This window comes from Mixophyes fleayi, chromosome 2 (assembly GCF_038048845.1).
Source record: "Mixophyes fleayi isolate aMixFle1 chromosome 2, aMixFle1.hap1, whole genome shotgun sequence".
NCBI lineage: Eukaryota > Metazoa > Chordata > Amphibia > Anura > Limnodynastidae > Mixophyes > Mixophyes fleayi.
Window position 1 is genome coordinate 53,069,989 of NC_134403.1, and position 24,341 is coordinate 53,094,329.

The following is a 24,341-nucleotide window of genomic DNA, read 5'->3' on the forward strand; positions in this document are numbered from 1 at the left end:
TACGCGCAATATTACCGTATAAACGGTAAGTTTTAACGCGCTCGTTTTTCCGGCGGCCGGAGGAACAATTGAATACGCCCCTATATGTACAAATAAATCTGTTAATTAGGAATGTTTATACAAGTAAAAATATATTTTGGTTAAAAAAAAAAAAAAAACATTCTGCTTCCTTGTTATTTTACACTGTAAAAAAAATTATATTAAAAAATATAAAAACAATGTTCCACTTTTGTACCTCTAACATAAAGCTAAGGTCCACTTGTAACTTTGTTCCCTGTGCAAAATCTATCTGTAGGAAGATGTTTATATGACAGCCTTACACACGCAGGCATTTGGTTTTTCTTCCCAGGAGAGTAACCTGATCAGGGTAAGAGCCCGTCGGCCCTAGCGGTCACATGATGGGGACAGTCCAAGGTCTCTGCACTCACTATGTATGTCATGTGACTGTGGTTTGGATTCTCAGTGTGATGGAATATATAGGTACAGATTGTTGCCAACAGTCAGAAGTGGATGGAACAAGAGGTCCAATAAGGTTATAAAATAATGTCATTCAATAGTAGTAGGTGGAGATTCCTGGATAGTTGGTAAAGTAAAAATCCAGATCATTTAAAAGATGGTTCATCTCTGAGCGGTCTCATCCACGTCATCATTGTAATCGCTTTACACTGCACAAACTAAATTGTTAATGGCTTGAATTAAAACACCAAGAAAAAAATGAACAAAATGATCTGTTGTATTACAGGTAACCAGTGTGATTTATGACAAAGAAGCAGCTCCCTTTTACAGGGGACTGAATCTTTAGAGGAAAATTATTCCAGGATCGCTCAGCTCCCAATGGAGAGTCCTAGATGAACTCTCAATCTGTTCCATATAATTAGTACATCTAGAACGGAAACATTTACAGTGTTCTGTACAAAATATTATTTTCTCTCTGTTTGGGTAATGTATGATTGCTAGTAGCCTAGTAATGTTACAGGGGTTTCCATACTGTTAGTGATAGGTCACAAGTTAATGACATTATAAAGAGCTTCTAGATTTGGGTGTCAGGAATATCCATCCTTGTTGGATCCTAGAGTAATAGTACTCTCCCGACAACAAATCCTTGGCTGTCCTATTAGGGACTTTTTCCATTCGCAGGGGTAGTCATTGTAAAACTAGTATGTTCTTATCCTGTTCTATTAAACAATAAGTTCTCTGGGTGTTTAAGGATCTCTCTTCCTCTGATACGTGTGTCGCTGCAGCACGTTCCTTTTTCAGAAGTGATTGTCAATTTAAATCGGCTTTTCTGAATGGAGGACAGAATAGAAATTGACATTGTGTTCATACGACTCTTTCATACGTTGGATCTTTTCTCTGGACACACCGTGGCTATTTCTTCTAAGCAGCAGCATTTACAGAGAGAAATGGAATTAGCAATAGTTATGAATTTACTTGTGTAGGATATAAGGGATTTTTACAAAGTTCAATAAAAGATCAGACATCGTTAGACAACTTTAGCGTAACTACAATCAAGCATTAGCCAATTGGTGATTTCTCTCCAAACGCCTCTAAAATCTGCTTATAAGTTATTTCCCCATTCCCCTATTTGAAGCCATTTATTCCATTGTCACTGGATGGATTATCTGGATATTACGTAAAGCTAAGACTTGTTCTAGTCCTTTTTTTAAATAACATTTAGTACACATGACATTCTATTAATTTCAATTTTTTTTTTTTTTTACAAATACAAGTCCTTGCCTATTTTTTCTTTCTTTACTGGTTAGATACTGTTATTAGCTGTACAGTTTTTTTGTTCATGGAATTTCAAGACCTCTAATGTTGGTGGATGATGCTACGGTGGGGGTTTGACATGCAGAAGACAGACCCTTCAGATACAGCTAATGTTCTATACTCCGCCTGAGAGGGCTTCAAGTCAACAGAGAGAGTTAGGCAGGGTCTTTTATTTGCCTGTGTATGTATGGGGGGGGGATTTACCTAAAGAATACAGAATTGTATTTGACTCATACAGAAAATAACGTACCTTGCCAGTTCCCTTACATTGAACTTCCAGTGTGTGTCAGGCTCCAGGAATATAACTTGATATGAATTCTCGAGTGCCTAATTGTAAAACAAATGGGGACATGAAACATATTAGTCACATGCACTAAGAAGGGTTTATCCACCCATTATTAACATACTGCAGTTTGAAGGCATCCAGAGTGACCTGCAAGATGCATCCGACACTTCATTAATGACTAATCTGTTAGAGCTTGAGACTTGATGCTCTCTATCTATAAACGGTTTCATATGTAATAACACAGTACTGGAATATTACATCTCGTGCTATAGAATGATAAGAGGCAGCACACTGGAGATACTAGAATACACTGTGCTGTCACATACTAAAGGGAAGCTTTGAGCTACCATGTAGCTGATAATGACACCATCCATCTTTCTCCCAGTGAGAGGCTCCAGGAGCAGCTTTATCTACAACTAGGCAAAGAAAGTGTTTGGCATTAATGCAGACCTTCCAACTCAGTACAAAGTGCTCGGCTCCCCAGTTTCCCTCTTAATTTATTGTTACAGTTTCCTGTTGTAAAAGCATTAATTAATGAAAATATCCTTAACAATTAATCCAAAGGTTAGTGTAAGAGAACATTAAGTGGGAAGTTATAAAGCAGAGCATTTTGTACTGGGTCTAAAGTCCATGTCGTGGGGATCTGTGATTGAAACAATCTACATATCACAGTAAGATAATGCTCTGTTTCTATTTTTCACACTAAACGATATGACCATAAAAGCAGACTTAGGGCTAGATTTACTAAACTGCGGGTTTGAAAAAGTGGAGATGTTGCCTATAGCAACCAATCAGATTCTAGCTCTCATTTATTTAGTGCACTCTACAAAATGACAGCTAGAATCTGATTGGTTGCTATAGGCAACATCTCCACTTGTTTAAGCCCGCAGTTTAGTAAATATACCCCTTAATCTCACTATGAAAAAGAAGTAAGATTGGCAGGATTGTCAATCCCCCTACAGAAATATCACTGCAGGTCAAGTAAGTGCAGAAGGACTATTACATTCAGATTATTACAATTTTTATTATTGTGTAGCTTTAAGGGATTGGAGTAGGGTTTTTTGTTAAAATAAGCATTCTAAGCACTGCTCTGATTAAGACATGTGAGTGCCATAGAATAACTTCATTGTTTACTTTTGTGGCCAACTGCACGGTATTCACGCTGAGCTACCCAAAAAGAGTGTTTATCCTTACCATGACGGCATAGGGCTGCATGTGCCAGGCCACAATGTTAGTGTTATCTATGATAATCGGAGTCTTCCCTCTGTTCATTGCTTTGCGTGCTGTAAAGAGGAAAAGGAAGAAAGGAGTAAGGTGCGGATTCAGCTGTACATGACATCATTTTAGACCTAGCACAGCCTGTATGAGCCCAGAGATACCATTGATTCCAAGCAACATCTGATTGTGACAGCCACGCAGGCAGTAATTGTATGTGACCATCCGTGTGGTCATTCTACCCCGTTATTACTCTGTATGTGGCCAAACTGAACATAGATCCATTCACTGGGCCTGTGTATGGTGTCTTCTCAATAATACGCCCACCTCTGTATAGTGAATGGAGGTGGGGGGGGGGGGGGTCCATAGCCCTACAAAGGGACTTCATGGAAGTTGTAACATAGTTGATGAGGTTGAAAAAAGACACCAGTCCATCAAGTTCAACCTATTTTGGATCTCCTGCGATCCTGCACTTATATTTGAAATTAATCCAGAGTAAGCAACCCCCAATCTGTTTCAATTGTGAAAATCCCCCCAGACTCAATATTGCAATCCTATTTTTACCCTATATCCACTACTATCCTTCATTTTAAATTAACGGTCGTATCCCTGGATACACCTTTCCGCTAAAAATTTGTCTAACCCTTTCTTAAACATATCTATTGAATCTGCCATCACAACCTTCCCTGGCAATGAATTCCATATCTTGACTGCCCTTACTGTAAAGAACCCCTTCCTTTGCTGGTTGTGAAATTTCCTCTCCTCTAACCTTAGGGGATGACCACGTGTCCTGTGTATGGTCCTTGGGGTAAAAAGTTCCCATGAAAGCTCTCTGTATTGACCCCTAATGTATTTGTACATAGTAATCATATCTCCCCTAAAGTAAACATGCCTAAACTGGCTAACCTTTCCTCATAACTTAATGACTCCATACCCTTTATCAATTTTGTCACCCTTCTCTGAACCCTTTCTAGTTCCAAATTATCTTTTTTATAGAGTGGTGCCCAGAACTGTACTGCATATTCAAGATGAGGTCTTACCAACGATTTATACAGTGGCAAAATTACACTGTCTTCCCTTGCATCTATACCCCTTTTTATGCATGCCAATACTTTGTTTGCCCTTGCAGCTGCTGCTTGACATTGAGCACTATTGCTAAGTCTACTGTCTACGAGCACTCCCAAATCCTTTTCCATTATAGATTCTCCTAAATTAATTCCATTTAATTTATAGATTGCGTTCTTGTTTTTGATCCCTGAATGCATAACCTTACATTTATCTGTGTTAAACCTCATATTCCATTTGGCTGCCCAATCCTCCAGTTTATTTAAGTCCCTCTGTAGAGAAGCTACATCTTGCTCTGATTTTATTACCTTACAGAGTTTAGTGTCATCTGCAAAAATAGAAACTTTACTCTCTAAACCATCACCAAGGTCATTAATAAATATAGTAAAAAGGAGTGGTCCCAGCACAGAACCTTGAGGTACTCCACTTAAGACTTTTGACCAATTAGAAAATGTTCCATTTATCACAACTCTCTGTTCCCTATTCTCTAACCAGTTTTCGATCCAAGTACAAATTTTGATTCTTAGACCCAGTTCCCTTATTTTGTAAACTAACCTCTTGTGTGGCACTGTATCAAAGGCCTTTGCAAAATCTAAGTAGACCAAATCTACTGTCCTGCCCTGGTCTAAGTTCCCACTAACTTCCTCGTAGAAACTAATTAGATTAGTTTGACATGACCTATCCCTCACAAATCCATGTTGATTCCCACTAATAATTTTATTGCGTACCAAGTAATCCTGAATACTGTCCCTTAAAATACCTTCCAGTAGTTTCCCCACTATTGATGTCAGGCTTACAGGTCTATAATTCTCTGGTTGTGATCTCGTCCCCTTTTTAAACAACGGCACCACATCTGCTATTTGCCAATCCCTTGGTACTGAGCCTGATGAGATTGAATCTCTGAAAATTAAGATAGTAGTTGTCTCATAGGACTCTATAGAACAGCTCTGCAGAACTGTGATGCATTGTATTCCCTCCAGCGTTCATTATGGTCTGAATAACTGGCTTTAGGTAATGGGGTGGGAGATCTATTTGCCGGATGAGAATGGGGTATTGTTATTTAAAAAGAAACAACCCCAATTGCATCAAACAATTTGCAATAACAGTAAAAGTAAATTGAAAAACAATTTAGTAAACGGGCAAAAGCAATGAGTTAGAGCAATTAATAATAATATTGAAACAACCAATTCAGTTTATCTTTTATTTATATGGTACCACAAAAGCATATATACAACCCAAATGGAGTTCTGAATTTCGTGCATGTCCCATACATTACTATTCACATTATTATGCTGATCCTCTGTTCACCACACAAATTACATTGCTTGTAACAAGGCTGAGCTGGCTTCACAAAAATAAGGAAATATACTTGTTTTACCCATCTGGCACTGCTACGTACCTCATATTAAAGTAGTGTCACACACAAACAATGAATCCTTAAAGTGTACATGTGCTCTGCACACAGTGGATGCCATAACATCACTGAGATAGAACATAGTTGCCAATTCTCCCTGAATGTCAGGGACACTCACTGAAATAGGGGTGATCTCCCTCAGTCCCTGAAGAGTCTGGCATTCTCCCTGATGCTGAGCCAGTAGAAGACATGGTTGGCTTCACCATCTGTGGCATAATGACACAGTTCAGAAATTGTGTCCTATGTCCATGTATTGATGCCTATGGAGGTGGCCATTTTCATGGAGACCAAGATTTAATCAAAGACTGACAGGTAAGACAACATGACTTCAGTAATGGAGACAGAAATGTAAAAAAGACACTTCAGTCTCTAGAGATTCATTAGCTGCTTTTCTTTAACACATAGTTGCCTACACTCCCGGAATGTCCGGGAGACTCCCGCATTTCTGGGAGAGCAGGGCAACCTCCCGGTTATCGCCCCCGCAATAGATAGGTGGGTGGGGAGGGGGGGGGCTTAACCAACCCCATCTTAGCCCAACCCCCTGCTGTAATTGGCCAAAATTGTGACAATTGTTTATGGGGCAGGGCCAAAATGATGCGAAATGTCAAGCCCCGCCCCCGCAAACCCACCTAGCCCGGGATCTCCCTGAAGCCAACGAGGAAAAGTTGGAAAGTATGAGATAGAAGGTACTAGCAGTAAGTGAATACATGAATATTGGTACAGCTGACATAATGGCTGCTGCCTCAACTGCATTCAGGCAACAGATGCACTTTACTTAGATGAATACAAAATCTTGAAATAAAACCATGGGCAGCATTCAGCACCCGCTTTGTTAGTGAAGTACAGCTGCTGGATGGGAGCTCTATAGTAGCTGTATCAGAATGACACTGGCCTTATGTAAAGGTACAGAAGACTGGCTCACCTCTCTTCTGATTCCACCTGTGAGCGTCTTGTAGTAGATTACGATCATATATGTAGGTTCCATCTTCCATTATGAAGTAATCGTCTGTGCTAAACACCAGAGCACTAGGAAAATCCCGCTTCAGCTTCCTAGAAATAGTTACAATATAGAACAATGCCACAGAGGGAATGTCATACAATCGTTTTTATTGGTAGTGTCGAACCCACAAACACCTGCTGTACAATATATTGTTGGTTAAACAAGCAAGAATTGTATTAACCTTTACTCTCGGATTCAATCCTATTTCTCAATACATAATATTAACCAGACATGGTATGATAACCTAGAACAGTGTTGTGTAACCTGTGACACTCCAGGTGTTGTGAAACTACAAGTCCCAGCATACCCTTCCAGCAATAAACTGCTATATATTGGCAAAACATGCTGGGACTTGTAGTTTCACAACACCTGGAGTGTCACAGGTTAGCCAACACTGACCTAGAACTACTCTCCTCCAAGACATAGGCATAATACAAAGACTTGCAGAATGTACAAGAAAATAGACTTCCTTTTATGATTTTCGATATTCACAACTTGACATTTGGGCAGTGATTATGGATAGAATATTTGCAGCAATATCTTAGATATTGATCCAATGTGGAATGTTCTTTGTATTGTTTTATATTGATGACATGTTGACGTATTTAACCTACATTTAATTTGTTTTCTTCTCTTGAGTGTTTGTGTTTAGCGCCAGCACTAGGTTTTTTTGGTTTTGTTTAGGTATCATTACAGGGAGGGTTGGTTCCTTGTTTCCTAGTAAGGTTACTTATCATGAGATTGAGCGCCTGGGGATTCTCTTTGTATTGTCTTATGAAGTCTGCAGGCAGCCTTTACAAGTAAACAGAAACATTTTAAATAAAGATAAATGTTGATTGCACACAACAAAAATTGTGTATCTACCAACATGGCAACTAGTATAAAAATTGTCATTGAATTGCACAGCACAATTACTTATATTGTAAGGTTGAAACCCACTGAGGTTGGCAAAGGTCTCGGATGATCATTTATGAGGTCTACATACTATTATTATTATTATCATTGTTTATTTGTTAGACGCCACAAGATTTCCACAGCTACGTACACCACAAACAGTAGACTATACAGGGTGAAACAGTACTGAACAATAAACAAAAAATACCAATACATCAGAAACTCTAGTCAGGCTAATGCAGTAAAGAAGGAGCAGAAGAACGGGTAAGGAGACAGGAGGGAAGAGAGCGAGCTTACATCCTAAGGGAGGGTAAACAAAAATCAGGCACAAAGGGAGCCTGTTGCAGCATGGGAGAGAGAAAGGGGTGCCGGGAGGAGAGAGGGGAGAACGAGCGGAGGAGATGAGGAGGTTAGGTGGATGGTTGGTAGGCTTTGAGGAACAAGTGAGTTTTAAGTGCCAGTTTGAAGGATCACAGATTAGGAGAGAGACGGATGGAACGAGGGAGGTCGTTCCAGTGCAGGGGGGCTGCACGGGAGAAGTCTTGGATTCTGGAGTGGGAAGAGGTGATCAGATTGGAGGAGAGGTGACGGTCATTGGCCGAGCACAGGGAGCGGGCAGGAGTGTAATTAGAGAGGAGGTTAGAGATATAGGGGGCAGTGGAGTTGGAGAGAGCCTTGTAAGTGGTGGTGAGGAGTTTGAAAACGATTTTGTAGGGGAAGGGGAGCCAGTGTAAGGCAAGGCAGAGAGGGGAGGCAGAGGAGGAGTGGCGTGAAAGGAAGATGAGTCTTGCAGCCGCTTTGAGTATAGAGCGGAGGGGGGTGAGATGGGAGTGGGGGAGGCCGGTAAGGAGGAGGTTGCAATAATCGAGGCGGGAGATGATGAGATGATCATATCATATAGTAAAAAATATAACTAGCAGACACTGTGTTAGTTGTCATGAAGAACAAGCTCATAAAAACACCAAGTACAGGGTCATTAGGAAAGCCAATAACTCTTCCCAACAGTCTAAGTCAAACTGATCTGCACACGAGGACAGTTGCAAGTATTTTAGCTCTGAAAATCTCAAAAGCTCTATTAACAATGCACAAAGAATAAACTTTATAAAAAGTTTTTTAATTTTTTTGTTTTGTTTTGTTTTTAAAGATCTTCAGCTTGTTGCTCAAAGGTTACATTAATTAAACAGCTGACTTCATCGAATCAGAAACTACCTAACTGAAATACCTGTAAAGGTGTGAGGTGGAAGATAGTATCTAAATTGGAGCCAATTATCCTGCAAACTAAGAAATCCAAGTACTGGACTCTATAGGACTAATCTAGTTTATAATTGGTGACCACATGACAGTAATTTGTGGAGTGACACAAAGATCTATTCTGAAAAAGACACATGAACTTGTTACCTTTAGTGCAACTTACTATGACCTTTTCTTCACCTTTCGTGTTCATCTTTTTATTTAAAGACATTGGTGCTGTCATTCTTCTCATATTTTTGTGTTTTTTGAAAAATAAATAGTGTTAAACCCCCATTTCACACACTTGTCTTTCACCGTTTATTCACTTTTTACATTTACTTTTTCCATAATTTTACACCAATATTTACTGTGCTTTTTACGTACACTCCATCATTATACAGTGTGCAATTGCATATTGCCTTGTGCAACATTTTTTACTCGTCATACTTAAAGTTTTGGGTGTTTTTAGTCTATCCTCAACTTACACCCATTTCTCCTGCATCTTCAGAGACTCTTATCCGTTCTACTAATTCTTGTTTTCTGTCACACGTTTCTGGAATCGGATGGGCACAATGCACTTGGGCAGGGAAATGACTAATCATTGACTAATCATCACTGATCATCATCAGCGGCACCTGGATATGTCAGATATGTTACAATAATATTAGTGGTAGACCATACATGCCAACTTTTAAGATTCTCCATGGGGTAGGAGGAGGGCGTGGTGATATTGTCTCGCCACCATAGCCCCGCCCCCACTATAAAAAGTCAAAATTCACAGCATTTAATGGAGGGGCGGAGCTTAATGACTCAATTAAGCCACGCCCCCTCCATTCACTGCCATTCATTTCGGCAACTGCGGGAGCTTTGCCTACTCTTCCGGGAGCCTCCCGGGAATTCCGGGAGAGTAGGTAAGTATGTGGTAGACTCCGACATAACTGTTTTGGAACGACGAATGTTCCCATAACTATAAGGTGTCATATTATGTCTCTTTTATAACATTTGTTTATATAGTGCCAGCATATCCCATAGCGCGTTACAATTACTAACAAAACTGGGTATTAAAAGAGAGGTAAGAGATCCCTGTTCACATTCTATAGTACAATAGGTGTTTAATGCATGAGTAAGTTCTACATATTGGTCCAGGTACATTGCTTAACGGGGCTATGTGATCCAGTCACACAGCAATGTTGGTAGGGGACAGAGGGTGGTTTGAGTATGGAAATGGAACACATGCAAGTTTTGTGTAGTTTGTTTTTGTACAGGGGTGGTAATCTGGTAGAATAGAATGGGGAGGCTAAGAGGATGATTCAGGAATTTAATAAGCTTGTCTGAAGAGATAAGTTTTCAAGAAACCCTTGAAGGTTTGGAGGCTATAGGAAAGTTTTGTTGTTCAAGGGAGGTCATTCCACAGGAATGAAAGCGGCTAATAAGTGAGGATGAGAAACACAGATCTGAGCAAAGTGGAGGGGTTAAGTTAGGAGATATTTTGACAAGAGTGAGATGTGTGTTGGTGCCGTTATAATTATGGCCTCTTATCTTACTATAAGTATTTTATATTGAATTCTGTAAAATACAGGCAAACAATGTAGACTGACAGAGCATAACAGCATTTTGCAAGGAAAATTAGTCTAACTGCTTCCTTCAAGATTGTAGGGGTGAAATTCTGGTCAGGGAAGACCAGTAAGGATGGTATTTCAATAATTGATACGGGAGTTGATGAGTGCATGAATTAGTTTTTGCAGTGTCTTGTGTGCACATTGTGAAAATGTTTTTTAGATTTATGTAACATATTTGGATACAAATTAGAAAAAGGGCAGTTCTGCGTCAAGGCTAACACCTAGGCTGGGAGCTTGAGGGGTAGAGTTTAATTTTGTGTTGTCAACAGAAATAGGAGTTTGGCGAGTGACATGAAAGATGAAATGGCAGACATTGATTAGTGTGGACCAACACATATGGTGAGAAATGGAGAGAGGATAGGTACATTTAGGTATCATCCACACAGAGATGAAACTGAAATCAAAGAGAGTGTATTAGTTTTCCAAAAGACGTGGTATAGATAGAGAATAGCAGAGGACCTTGGACTGATCCTTGTGGTACTCCAACTGATAAAGGAAGAGGAGAGGAAGCAAACGACCTAAACAGCAATTAGATAGGTAGAATGAGAACCAGGATAGGACAGTGTCCTGAAGACCTATGGAAAGTAGCGATCAACAGTGTCAAATGCAGCAGAGAGATCCAGGAGAATTAGAAGTGAGTAATGGGCTTTAGATTTACCAGTGATCAGATCAATGACAAACTTGGTCAGTGCAGTCTTTGCGGAGCGTTCGGAACAAAAGCCTAACTGAAGAGGATCCAATAGATTGTGTGAGGAAAGAAATCATCTGAGGTGAGTGTAGGCAATTCTCTCGAGAAGCTTGGAGGGGCATGGGAGCTGAAATGGAAGAGAGTTTGGGTCCGAATTTTGTTTTTTCAGAATAGGAGTAATCACTGCATGTTGGAACAATGACGGAAAAATACCAGGAGATAGAGAGAACATATTTTAATTACGGTTGGGATGAGCACAGGAGACAGGGATCCACTGATTTGGGAAGGTATAGCATCAAGAGGACATGTAGTAGAGTAGGAAGATGAGAAAACAGTAGATACTTCACCTTGTGAAGAGAAGATCATCATCATCATCATCAACATTTATTTATATAGTGCCAGCAAATTCCGTAGCGCTTTACAATTGGGAACAAACATTGATAAGACAATACTGGGTAATACATACAGACAGAGCGGTAAGAGAACCCTGCTCGAAAGCTTACAATCTATGGGACAATGGGAGTTAGAAACACAAGGGCATGTGCTACATCATATTGCACAATGGACCAGCTAGACTGCAAAGGTAAAAGTATTGTGTGCTGTGTGTGTGGCAATGTTGGTCAGAGGGTTGCTGTCTTGCGTTAGCAGTGTAGAGGATGGTAATAGGGTAATCTAGGGAAATTAAGATGATGGTTGAGGAATATCATAACCTTGTCTGAAGAGGTGGGTTTTCAGTGAACGCTTGAAGGTTTGAAGACTAGAGGAAAGTCTTACTGTGCGTGGGAGGGAATTCCACAAAGTGGGTGCAGCCCGGAAAAAATCCTGTAACCGAGAATGGGAGGATGTGATGAGAGTGGAGGAGAGACATAGATCATGTGCAGAACGGAGGTGTCGAGTAGGGAGATATTTCGAGACAAGTGAGGAAATGTATGTCGGTGCAATTTTGTTGATGGCCTTGTATGTTAGTAGTAGGGGTGTGCACCGGCCACTTTTCGTGTTTTGGGTTCTGATTAGCTTGAGGTTTTGGGTTCTGATTGGTTTTGCCAAAACACCCCACTCAAGGTTTTGGTTCTGATTTTTTTTTTTAAAAAAAAGCATAAAAAGTGCTAAAATCCAGTTTTTTGTTTTTTTTTCACTCCTACGCTATTAACTTCAATAACATTCAATAACAATCATTTCCACTAATTTCCAGTCTATTCTGAACACCTCACAATATTGTTTTTAGGCCAAAAGGTTGCAGTACTAATTTTTCTTGACTGCAGGAACAGTGAACGTAGTTAAATATTGCAGTACTAATATTTCTGGACTGCAGGAACAGTGAACGTAGTTAAATATTGCAGTACTAATATTTATGGACTGCAGGAACAGTGAACGTAGTTAAATATTGCAGTAGTATTTTTTTTATACTGCAGGAACAGTGAACGTAGTTAGATATTGCAGTAGAAATTCCTTTTTACTGCAGGAACAGTGAACGTAGTTAAATATTGCAATACTAATATTTATGGACTGCAGGAACAGTGAACGTAGTTAAATATTGCAGTAGTATTTTTTTTATACTGCAGGAACAGTGAACGTAGTTAGATATTGCAGTACTAATTTTTTTTTATACTTTTTTTATAAAAAAAAAATTATAATTTTTTTTTGACATTTTTTTTATAATTTTTTTATACCAATGGACTTAGCAGGACAGAGCACAGGACACAGCACCACTGGACTCAGCAGGACAGAGCACTGGACAAAGCACCACTGGACTGAGCAGGACACAGCACCACTGAACTCAGCAGGACAGAGCACAGGACACAGCACCACTGAACTCAGCAGGACAGAGCACAGGACACAGCACCACTGGACTGAGCAGGACACAGCACAGCACAGCACGAGAAAGAGCAGGACAGAGGACCACCTAACACACCCTCCCTCTTCCCTGATCAATGCCCGAGTGAAGATGGCGGCGGCAAGCGGGGAATTTATAGAATCCAAGTATCGCGAGATCCGACGGCGGGATTTGGACTCATAGCCTCGTTTTCAGTTTTTCTCAGCCCTGGAAATACCCGAACAGTGCTCGGATCGCCCTCGGATCCGCACTGTTTGGGTGGGCTCGGATTGTGATAATCCGAGTCCGCTCATCCCTGGTTAGTAGAAGAATTTTATATTGGATTCGTTGAAATAGAGGCAGCCAATGTAGAGACTGACAGAGTGGCTCAGCAGAGGAATAACGGTTTGCAAGGAAAATGAATCTAGCCGCTGCGTGCAAAATAGAGTGTAGGGGTTCAAGTCTGACTTTGGGAAGACCAGTAAGGAGGGAATTGCAATAGCCGATGCAGGAGATGATGAGTGCATGAATTAATGTTTTTACGGTGTCTTGTGTCAGTTATGTGCATATTCTGGAAATGTTCTTTAGGTGTATGTAACATGATTTAGATATAGAGTTGATGTGGGGAATAAACGACAGTTGTGAATCAAGGATTACACCTAGGCAACGAGCTTGCGGGGTGGGATTTATGGTCATGTTATCAACAGAAATAGAAATGTCAGGCAGGAAGCTTCTGTTTTTGGGTGGGAATATTATTAATTCAGTTTTTGAGAGATTGAGTTTGAGTTGGCGAGAAGACATCCAAGATGAAATGGCAGAAAGACAGTCAGTAACGCGAGACAACACAAATGGTGAAAGATCAGGAAAGGATAGATAAATTTGTCTATCATCCGCATAGCGATTAGATAGGTAGGATGCCAGAGTTATTCATGTAAATTAATTTTACATGTAAACACAATTGAACTATATATATAGTGAATATTCCATAACAGTTACAACAAAATATCCACCTATAGAAAGTTTTACTTTCATTCATACTAACAGTAATATATTATAACATTACAATAGTCTGGTAAGGTTTGTAGTGTGAGTAGAGTAAATAATGTGGGTCCATGTACTCTACTGAATCCAGACCCGTGCTATAACAAGTGTTGTTACTCTCGTATCTAGTACTATGTTCTGTCATTTTATCACTGCTCAGTCATTTTATGTCAACAATTCTGGCATCAGATATTATATTGTCAATCAATCAAGTCCATGAGAGATAAGCAGCAGCTCTCCATATAACGCAGTAGTGACTGCGCCACAATCAGGGTAAACTCAGTTGAACGCACATACTACTGTGCATTTATATGTCAATTTTACAAAGCATTTCTTCATACAATGGAAAAATGTATTCATAGTATTTAAACAGTACAATACAAATTTAAAAAATAGCCCTGTCACAGATATTGTGTTTCTTTTGGAGGTGGTCCATGTGTCCACAGCGTCCAATCCTTAGGACATTTAAATGAGGGGTAGTACATTTCTGGGGGGTCCGAGGTACATGACTCTGATGTCTATATCCAATCTATATATAGAGTATAATGTTATTTACCAAAAACAAACAAACAACCACATAAAATCGTTCAGCAGTGCAGAGCGTGGCTTGCAGCTAAAACTGGAATACAGAGAAATAAGCTACAGTGGTGAATAAAAAAAGGGGGAGAATAGAGTAATCATCTGTCTTACTCATACATTTGTTTAAAAAAAAACCTGTATTTTGTAAGTAATGATGCACTCAGTGACTGCAGTTTGTTTTTTCAAATGGTCTACTGTGCTGGTAAATAGGATTGCTGATAACAATTGCCCTATAGTCTGTATTTCTTTTGCACATGTAATCCCATGCTGCATTTTACTAAACCTATGAATGAGACTATAAAACATGATGAAACTCTTTACTAGCAATTGCCAGTGTTTACAGAGCAAAGTACAAGGCTTGTGGGCTATCACTTCTCAGCCAATACTTACACACCAACAGATACAGTAAAGATTAGAGTTAGATCTACAAATAATCATCTAAATATAGGCTACCTGAAAGCTTGTAAAAAAAATAATGTCTGCACACAACCTGAAGTCCTTTATTACGGGAAGCAAAATTTTAACTCCGAACACTGCGTTTATAACCGAGAAGGAATAGAAAACCCCTTTCTTACTCAACAGGAATCTGTACTTGGTGCTCACACCAAACACAACAGTTCATTATAATCCATTTGAAAAGAAATTAAAGTATGCACAGCCCTCACCATTTAATTAAAACACAGGGGCCTATTTGATACTACAAGCCCCTTCATCTTCCTTCAAAAGAATGTGTGAATATGGTGCATAACAGCAGAGATAAGAACATACACCATATTTGCCAACTCTCCCTGAATGTCAGGGAGACTCCCTGAAATAGGGGTGATCTCCCTCACTCCCTGAAGAGTCTGGCATTCTCTGTGATGCTGAGCCAGTACAAGACGTGGTTACCTTCACCATCTGTGGCATGATGGACTTTAACTGGCTGGGGACTTTAACTGTCCTATAGAGGAAGATGGTAGGAGTTCCTGTACTAATGCTAAACTTGATGTTTCTTCCAGGTTGTTGCAGGAGATGGTAGCCGAAGCATCCTTGCGGGATGCAGTGGGATCCATGGGGGCCGGCCGAGTTATACTTGGAGTCGCCCCGATGGCTCAGTGCGTTCCCGGATTGACTTTGTGTTTACATCGAGAGCGGTAAGACAAAACAGGCATGTCATGGTTCCCTGCTTTTTCTCTGATCATAGGGCCATTCTCTTTGAAGGTGTTCTGGGTCACGGGTTCCCTCCCGGCCCTGGCTCTTGGAAGTTGAACTGCGCTCTGCTGGGAAAGGAAGAGGTGATGGTTGAGCTGAGGGATGCCTATGTAATGTGAAAAAATGACAAAATGTATTTTGACTGTATGTCTAACTGGTGGGAGTATGTCAAGGGCAAGTTTCGCAGTTTCTTTCAGGCTAAAGGCCGCCAACAGGCGTGCGAGAGGAAGAGAAACTTCAGGAGGCTTCAGCGCCAGCTGCAGTCCCTGCTGGATCTCCAACTCTGCGGCTGGGATGTGAAGGATGATCTGGCTGAGGCCAAGGGGGGCCTGAAAAGGCACTTCGAGGAAGAGGCCAATCGCATCATCTTCCGTTCCAAGGTGGAGAATCTGGAGAAGGGTGAGAAATGTAATTCTTTCTTTTTCAGAAAACTCCACTCCGGCCACACGCCCCTGACTGAACTGCGGGACGAGTCTGGCACCCCCAGGAGGGGGAAGGAGGGCGTCATGGGAGTCGTCACAGACTACTACGGCAAACTCTACTCCCCTAAGACTACAGACGACGACGCAGCTGAATCTTTCCTGTCAGGTATCACTAACCCCATTGATCCTACAGGTAGGGCAGCTATGGATGCCCCCCTCACCTTGGGGGAGCTGCACTCTGCCGCTAAATCCTTTAGGCCGGGCAGGACCCCGGGCAGTGATGGCCTCCCAGCCGAGCTCTATGTAGCGCTGTGGGACCTCATTGGCCCGGACCTGTTAGAGCTGTATGAGGAGATGGTGGTGGAGGGCAGGATGCCTCCTACTCTGAGAGAGGGCTTGATCACGATTTTGTATAAGCGCAAGGGAGAGAGATGTGACCTCAAAAATTGGAGGCCCATCTCCCTCCTGAACGTGGACTACAAGATTTTGGCCAAGGTACTAGCCAACAGGCTAAAGGTTGTCATTGGGCGAATTGTTCATCCTGATCAGACTTGTGGCATTCCTGGTAGAAGGATTGCAGACAGCCTTGCGCTGTTGAGGGACACGGTTCATTATATCAAAGACCGCCATGCACATGTGGCCCTGGTCAGTCTTGATCAGGAGAAGGCCTTTGATCGTGTCTCTCATGGTTTTATGCGTAAGGTTCTGTGCAGGTTTGGATTGGGTGATATGTTTTGTTCTTATGTTAACCTGATGTACCTTGACATTTACAGCTCGGTGTTGGTGAACGGCTGGAAGACTGACCCCTTCTCTGTACTGTCTGGGGTCAGACAAGGCTGCCCTCTTTCACCTCTCCTTTTTGTCTGTTGTAAAGAGCTCTTTGCGATGTCCATCAGGCGAAACCCAGAGATCAGAGGGATCACCGCACCGGGTCCAGACCGACTAGAGGCCAAGTGTTCGCTCTACATGGACGACGTCACTGTCTTCTGCGCTGATCAGCGTTCGGTGGCAGCACTCGTCCAGACCTGCAACAACTTCGGCCAAGCTTCAGGGGCAAAAGTCAACTGCGGGAAGTCAGAGGCAATGCTGTTTGGTCAGTGGCACCTGTCATCCCCCGCTGCATTCCCCTTCACAATCAAGCCGGACTTCATCAAAATTCTTGGAGTTTGGTTCGGTGGAGAGGAGGCGGCCCTGAAGTGCTGGGAAGAGAGACTGGCAACAGTCAGACAAAAGATTGGACTGTGGAGCCTCAGACTTCTTACCATCGAAGGGAAAGCACTGGTACTGCGCAACGAGATTCTTTACGTTCTTCAGTACACGGCCCAAGCTTGGCCACCTCTTGCTGCCGTCTGTAAGACCATCACGAGGACAGTCTTTCACTTCATCTGGGGCTCCAAAATGGACAGAGTGAAGCGGTCTGTTATGTACAAGGAGCCCCACAAAGGTGGGAAAGGGATCCCTGATATCCCCACCATGCTGCGGGCCTTCTTTGTTTGCAACTGTATCCGCAGGACACTCCTTGAAAAGAACGTTTGCTCTGCTGGGAAGTCCATGTCACGCTTTTTCCTTCTTCCTCTTTGGAGGAAACTTGGTTGGGACAAGTGGGACAGCTCCTTCCCTTACAACTGGACTACACCTTGGTTTTACCTGGATGTTGGACAATTTGTGAGGGAGCACCATCTGGAGGGACTTAAACCAGAATTGTGGAAACCTAAAACTATCCACAAGCTCATCAGAGCTAAGGACATTATGGAGTCTGTTCCAGGGCTCCCTGTGGCCACGGCCAAACATGTTTGGGAGAATGTGGCCTCTAAGAGACTGACTAATGGACATAAAGACATTGCATGGATGGCCATTCAGGGGGGTTTGCCTCTCAGGACATTTATGCACTCCCGGAACCTGTGCAGATATGTTCATTGCCCCTTTTGTATTACCAAGAGGGAGACTGCTCAACATATCTTTTGGGACTGCCCCACTGCACAGGCATTGTTGGATGCCCTGGAACATGAACTTAAGGACAGTGTGCCCAGGACTTGCCTTTCATACCATTCGGTATTTTATGGATTATTTCCTGGGACTCACACCGTTGAGGCAATCCAGGAGGCCTGGCGCCTTATGAACTGTTTTAAGGACGCTATGTGGCTTGCCAGGAACCGCCTCATCTTGAAGCGGGAGAAGATGACCATCCAGGACTGTCGCAGGCTTATCCATAGCCTGTTAAGAGACTATAACACCCTTGACAGTCCTGAGGAAGATGAAGACGACGATTGATTGTAATTGATTGATTGTTGTCTCCTCTTCTCCTCCTCCCCATTGTGTCTATTTTCAATAAAAAACTTTGGTTTGTGCTCCCCTCCCTCCCCCCTCCAACCCATTCCCCTTCACAGCATGAAGTATTATTGAATGTCATGTCTATTTATGCACCCTTCCCTTTGTGTCTGCCCTCAATAAAAACTTTTTGCTCGTGACTCCATCACCCTACCCCTCTCACCTACCTCCCCCTCACATCCAATGTTATTTTATTGCACTGTAATACGCTGTAAAGTCTGAATGGTTAGTGCAGTACTTGATGTATATAGTGTAGGATGTCATGTCTTGTACTTTATGCCCTGTATTGTACTAAAACGGATGCATGATCATGTCTTACGGTGTACTGTGTACACTTGAATGAAATGTATGAACTGTGTTTTTTGTACTTTATACAAAATAAAGCTACTTTTTCAATCAAAAATCTGTGGCATGATGACACAGTTCAGAAATTGTGTCCTATGTCCATGTATTGATGCCTATAGAGGTGGCCATTTTCATGGAGACCAAGATTTAATCAAAGACTGACAGGTAAGACAGCATGACTTCAGTAATGGAGACAGAAATGTAAAAAAGACACTTCAGTCTCTAGAGATTCATTAGCTGCTTTTCTTTAACGCATAGTTGCCTACTCTCCGGGGAGACTATCACATTTCTGTGAGACCTCCCGGGTTCCCGAGAGAGCAGGGCAACCTCCCGGTTCTCACCCCTGCAATATATAAGTGGTGGGGGTGGGGCTTAATGACGCAAATATTACATCATCTTAGCCACGCCCCCTGTAATTGCCAAAAATAGTGACGCCCGTTTAGGGGGCGGGGCCAAAATTATGTGATTCATGAAGCCCCCCCCCCACCCCCCCAAAACACACACACACACACACACACACCCACACACACACACACACCTTCCCCTGGATCTTCCTGAAGCCAACAAGGAAAAGTTGGCAAGTATGACATACACCTTTAAACTGTATTCTAAGAAGGTATTGAAGATACACATGTAGACATTATCATACCAAGGCGTGCTTTTTCCTCACAGTTTAAGTAACATAATGCCAGTAATGTTGCACAAGTGGGTGGAAACTACCAGAACAATAGGTGAGGCAGGGAAAGTGGGACTGAAAGAATTAAGGATAGCTTACAAGGTAATGCAAGAGGAGTAAAAAAAAAAAAAAAACATTGCTCCTACTATTGAAGATATTCAAACAATCCATATATTAGTATAAACTACAAACACAAGAGAACATCCTCTAGAACAATTTTGCAACATTCTATGTGCTACAGGATTACACCTCATGTGACCATCAGTCTTAAGCTGGGTACACACTACGGAATTTTCAACCAACTTTTATACCAATCGATTTTACATGCGATCGATGTTCCGATCGCTCGGTCCATGGACTGCATACACACCAGCCTTGTTTAGGATGATAAAGGGAAGAGCGGACGTCCCCTTAGCGACTTTTTACAGCCATGTTGTCGTGAGCAATGACTGTAATTTCGTACTCACTGCTGTGGATCGGTCGGAAGTTTATACACACTACCCAGCGGAAACGACATTGGAACGAAAATATTTAACGGTACAACCAACCAAATGAGGCGACAATCGTCCATTTGGGCAGACTTTCGACCATCGTGTCACTGCACACACTGACCTGACTTTTGAACGAGCGGTCGTATGCCGGCTGGTTGAGCCGATTATTGGACAAAAACCCTGTAGTGTGTACCCAGCTTTAACAGTATGAGAGATGGAGTTTAAAACAAAATGTCCCCCTTGCTGGAGCTGCAATTATTATCTCTGTAGCGTTTAGATCTCACTTTTAATTTGGTTTAAAAACAAACAGTTGCACTATAATTACCAATTAGCTTAGTATAAAAAGATTACCAAGTGTAGTTATAAATCCCCCTGTACCAAACGACTCGCTCCTACTCCTGAACCCTCCTCCTCTCCTGCTTGTGGAACCTAGATTCTCCTTGCCAAGCCTGAGGCCATGTTAGGCTACTCACCAATGACAACAATGTGAGATGTCTGATGTCAGACAACAATCAGCGAGGAGCTACAGACCCTTCTAACGTAGCCATGCAGTAGTATCATAACAATCTCACACTTTCGAGACTTATTATCACTGTGCAAATCTGCACATAGAAAAAACAAATGTTTCACAAAGCCAGCAACTGCCCTGAAGGTGTCCTACTGACTGACATTAAGTCTGTGCACTGTACTAGTAGTGTATTTAATACTAGTACAACACGTAAAAACATTTTCAGATCTAGTGTATTTAACACTAGATCTGAAAATGTAAATGATTGTTTCCAATGACCCCATACTCCCTCACAATGGTGCTTGCATCTGGAAGCATTGTTATTTTCCACATGCTACCTGCTCATTTCAATGCATTTAACATTACATTTCACTGGCGCTGGCTTTTAATGTTCGGTTTCACTGGTGAACTTGTGCTTTTAAATGGAATCAAACTCCGGGGCTTATAAGGTCTATGGGGTAAACTTATCAAGCTGCGGGTTTGAAAAAGTGGAGAGGTTGCCTATAGCAACCAATCAGATTCTAGTTATTTATTTAGCACATTCTACAAAATGATAGCTAGAATCTGATTGGTTGCTATGGGCAACATCTCCTCTTTTTTTAAACTTGCAGCTTGATAAATTTTCCCCTTTAAGAGAACCAGAGACCGTCCTCCATTGCCTTTTCAATCTTACAATGACATAGTGCAGTGCCTTGTGGGGGATCCCCATTCCCCCAGGCTAGTCTCAAAGACCACACAGGTCTAGAGCTGAGAAGTGTAAAGGAAGCAGGACCAGGAGAGACCACAGTGCATGTTGGGAGCTAGGCTCAGAAGACAAAATTAACTATCAGCAGAAAGCTTGCCAGTGCTAACATGGGTATGGAAGAACCCCGTTGTTTAACATAAAAAAAAATAAAGGCACTACGTATTAAAACATATATAATAAAATGTAGAACAGGTTCTCTATAGGCTCAGACATAAAATGCATTGTAGTGTAAAAGTTAAGAAAGCATTATATATTAAGAAAAACAACAACAAAAAAAACCCTCAAAAACAAACAAACAAACCCTAAAACTGTTAGTAGTGCCCATACTAATGGACAGAGGTTTCAGTTTGCGCTGAATATACCCTTTGCCCCCCATTACCGATCCAGGATATCGGTAGCTGTGCTGAGAGTTGTAGTGTTATTTATTTACTGTATTGTACTGTTATACCATGTACTGTCTTGTTGTTTGCCCTCTGTATGGTGCAGCAGACCACATGTGGCACCCTAGAAATAAAGGTCAATTATACTAAGAAGTGTCTATGAGCTGTATTGCTGCCACTCTACCTCCACACAGGTTTACAAATTCCTTAACGACTGTGAAATTAGCTTCTCAAATTTGAATGGAAAAAATCAACAGAAGTGCACTTGCCAAAGTAGGTGCTCTCAAGAGTCATGTGACTTGGCACTGCTGCATGCCTGCATTGGATTTACTTGAGTCTGAGTATAACTACATTGGCAAATATTTGGGGTTTAGTATTTCAAAATCCAAGCGTTGTTCAACTGATTTATGCTAAACCAAAACCTCTCTGTAAACAATACTCTTCCCAGATCTTGTAAGCTCTATGATTCATTTGAAAAGGTTTCCTCATTTATATCTGCAATACACTAAATCACCCCCCAGTTTGCCATTTACATCATATACTGTACAACGAAAACAAATCTTGTTATCAGAGTGAGACTGGTCACATAGCCATAAACTAGCATTTGACAAATTCTGTCAACATATAGATTTATGATTAAAATGGAAATGGAATTGGTGCAGTGTAAAAGTTGTGGGATCTTTTTTTACACAAAAAATAAAAATATAAAAAACACACACTAGAAGAAAAGTTGCTATTTTGATTACATCTTCCCAATATTACTATTTTCCACAATATCTTAGCAAAAAAATGCATTGTGAGACATTTACAGAGTGACTCCATAGCAATAAATCTGCAAAATAGCCACTCATGAATATGGCATGATGACAGTAAGAGGCTGCATATAAAATGTTATGGTCATTGGTGGTCGTACATCTATTGTCCATCATTCTCTGCATCGTGTCTATAAAGTGGAGTACTGCATACAAGAAGAAAAACACATGCAATGTATGTATATTATTCCTTACAGGTGGGATGTTATTATATTAGAGTATGGTACTTGCTTAGGGAAATAAAACATTTTGTGAACAGATTCACAATCACTGTAGAAAAAAAATGTCACTGTTCACCCACAGCAACTAGATGTTTGGTTTTATTTTCTGAAAAAGTAATTAAAATCTGATGGCCTGCTCAGTTAAAGTAATATGCACATTTGTGGGGGCTCAAATCCTAGTCTTACAAGGATACATCTAGAGCAGGCCTGTCCAACCTGTGGCCCTCCAGGTGTTGTGAAACTACAAGCCCCAGCATGCTTTGCCAGTAGACAACCTGTTGATAGCTGGAAGGGCATGCTGGGACTTGTAGTTTCACAACACCTGGAGGGCCGCAGGTTGGACAGGCCTGATCTAGAGAAACACACATGTTCCATCACACTGACAGATGTGGGGCTGTGTACGTGTCAGGGCTTATAGCACTTGTCCTGCAGGTGTTGCAGACTCTGATAACCAGAACACAACAATAATAATAATAATAATGATACCTGGCCAGGCTGGTCTTGCCGGAGCCCGGCAGCCCCCGCAGCAGGTAGATGTGCCTGGTGAACCTGGAGTGCCGGGCAGCAGGATTGGGGCGATGAGGGGTGGGGTGTCGGTGTTGTTGCTGCCTGTTAGGGGGGCGCTGGTTGTTCCTCTGCTGCCGCCCATCCAGACTCAGGTTCCCAAAGGAGCTGATCAGCTGTTCTGCCATCCTGAGCAGCCAGCGGCCGGGCGCCCCCCGCTTCCTCCTAGAGCATGTGCCTGTGATGGGGAGATGGTGGGGGCGGGTGTAGCGGGAGCCGCCCGGAGGTGGCAGCGGGGCGGTGTTATCGGGGGAGGGAGACGGGAGCTGTGTGGGATGTAGAGGGCTAAGGTCTGGGCTGGCACTGGAGCCAGGAGAGTCACTGACAGGACAGGCAGAGGCCGCTGTACTGTAGTCCTGCATCGATTTAATGACACATACATGTATTTTATTACCACAAACCTCTGTTTGTCCTTACATTATAGGCCAATTATTCGGGGACAAACCAGTCCAGGAAGCCACTAGGCACAGCAGAGGCAATTCGTACTCATGTATTTTTAGTAAATCTTCTTGTGTTTATCATGCACAGTGAAAACATTTTATTCTGGAGGCAGAAAAAGCTCATTGAAAGCACATCTAAAACAGACAGTTTAATGTGCATTTAGCAAAATGCAACAGAAACTGATACAATGGGAACATATGGGGGTTTCACCCAGTTGCCAGCACTAAAAGGGTCATAGCAAAGTGACTGGGTGCCTATTAACCTCGAACATGGTTTTACTCACTGTAATCCCCCTAAAAACTACAGTTGTCAGTAGATTGAAGCACTTTAAAGTTACAAGGCTATTATTAGAGTTACCAGCCACTTCTATCACAAATTAAAGTCCTCTTAGGTGTCCATGGAGACTGCAAAGATGCCCTATTTATCGAAGGTTGACCCAGACAGCTAAAGCCATCTTAAGATGTCGCTATCCTTTCTAGTCTATAGAAGAGCGCTACAGGATAGGGATCACTGGATCCCTCCGGGGCAGGCTCTGTGCGCCTCCCCATCGCAAATTGTGTAAGGCTATGTCACAAACGCCCAGCCTGTTCCAGATACAGCAAT

At 41.9% G+C, this 24,341-nt stretch overlaps 2 protein-coding genes across 2 annotated transcripts; one reads left to right on the plus strand and one right to left on the minus strand.

The window, feature by feature from the left end:
* Positions 1-196: 196 nt before the first annotated feature.
* Positions 197-23,578, minus strand: N4BP2L1 (NEDD4 binding protein 2 like 1). The gene is made up of 5 exons (XM_075198977.1): positions 23,220-23,578; positions 6,673-6,800; positions 3,251-3,339; positions 2,021-2,097; positions 197-1,377 (listed from the first exon to the last, which is right to left on the minus strand). Exons 1-5 carry the CDS (start codon positions 23,423-23,425, stop codon positions 1,272-1,274), a joined length of 606 nt encoding a protein of 201 aa, XP_075055078.1. The 5' UTR covers positions 23,426-23,578; the 3' UTR covers positions 197-1,271.
* LOC142140569 (uncharacterized) lies at positions 15,729-21,911 on the plus strand. Its single transcript, XM_075198277.1, has 3 exons — positions 15,729-16,393; positions 17,102-17,578; positions 21,895-21,911. The coding sequence occupies exons 1-3, from the start codon at positions 15,937-15,939 to the stop codon at positions 21,909-21,911; spliced, it is 951 nt and encodes a 316-aa protein (XP_075054378.1). The 5' UTR covers positions 15,729-15,936.
* Positions 23,579-24,341: the final 763 nt, after the last annotated feature.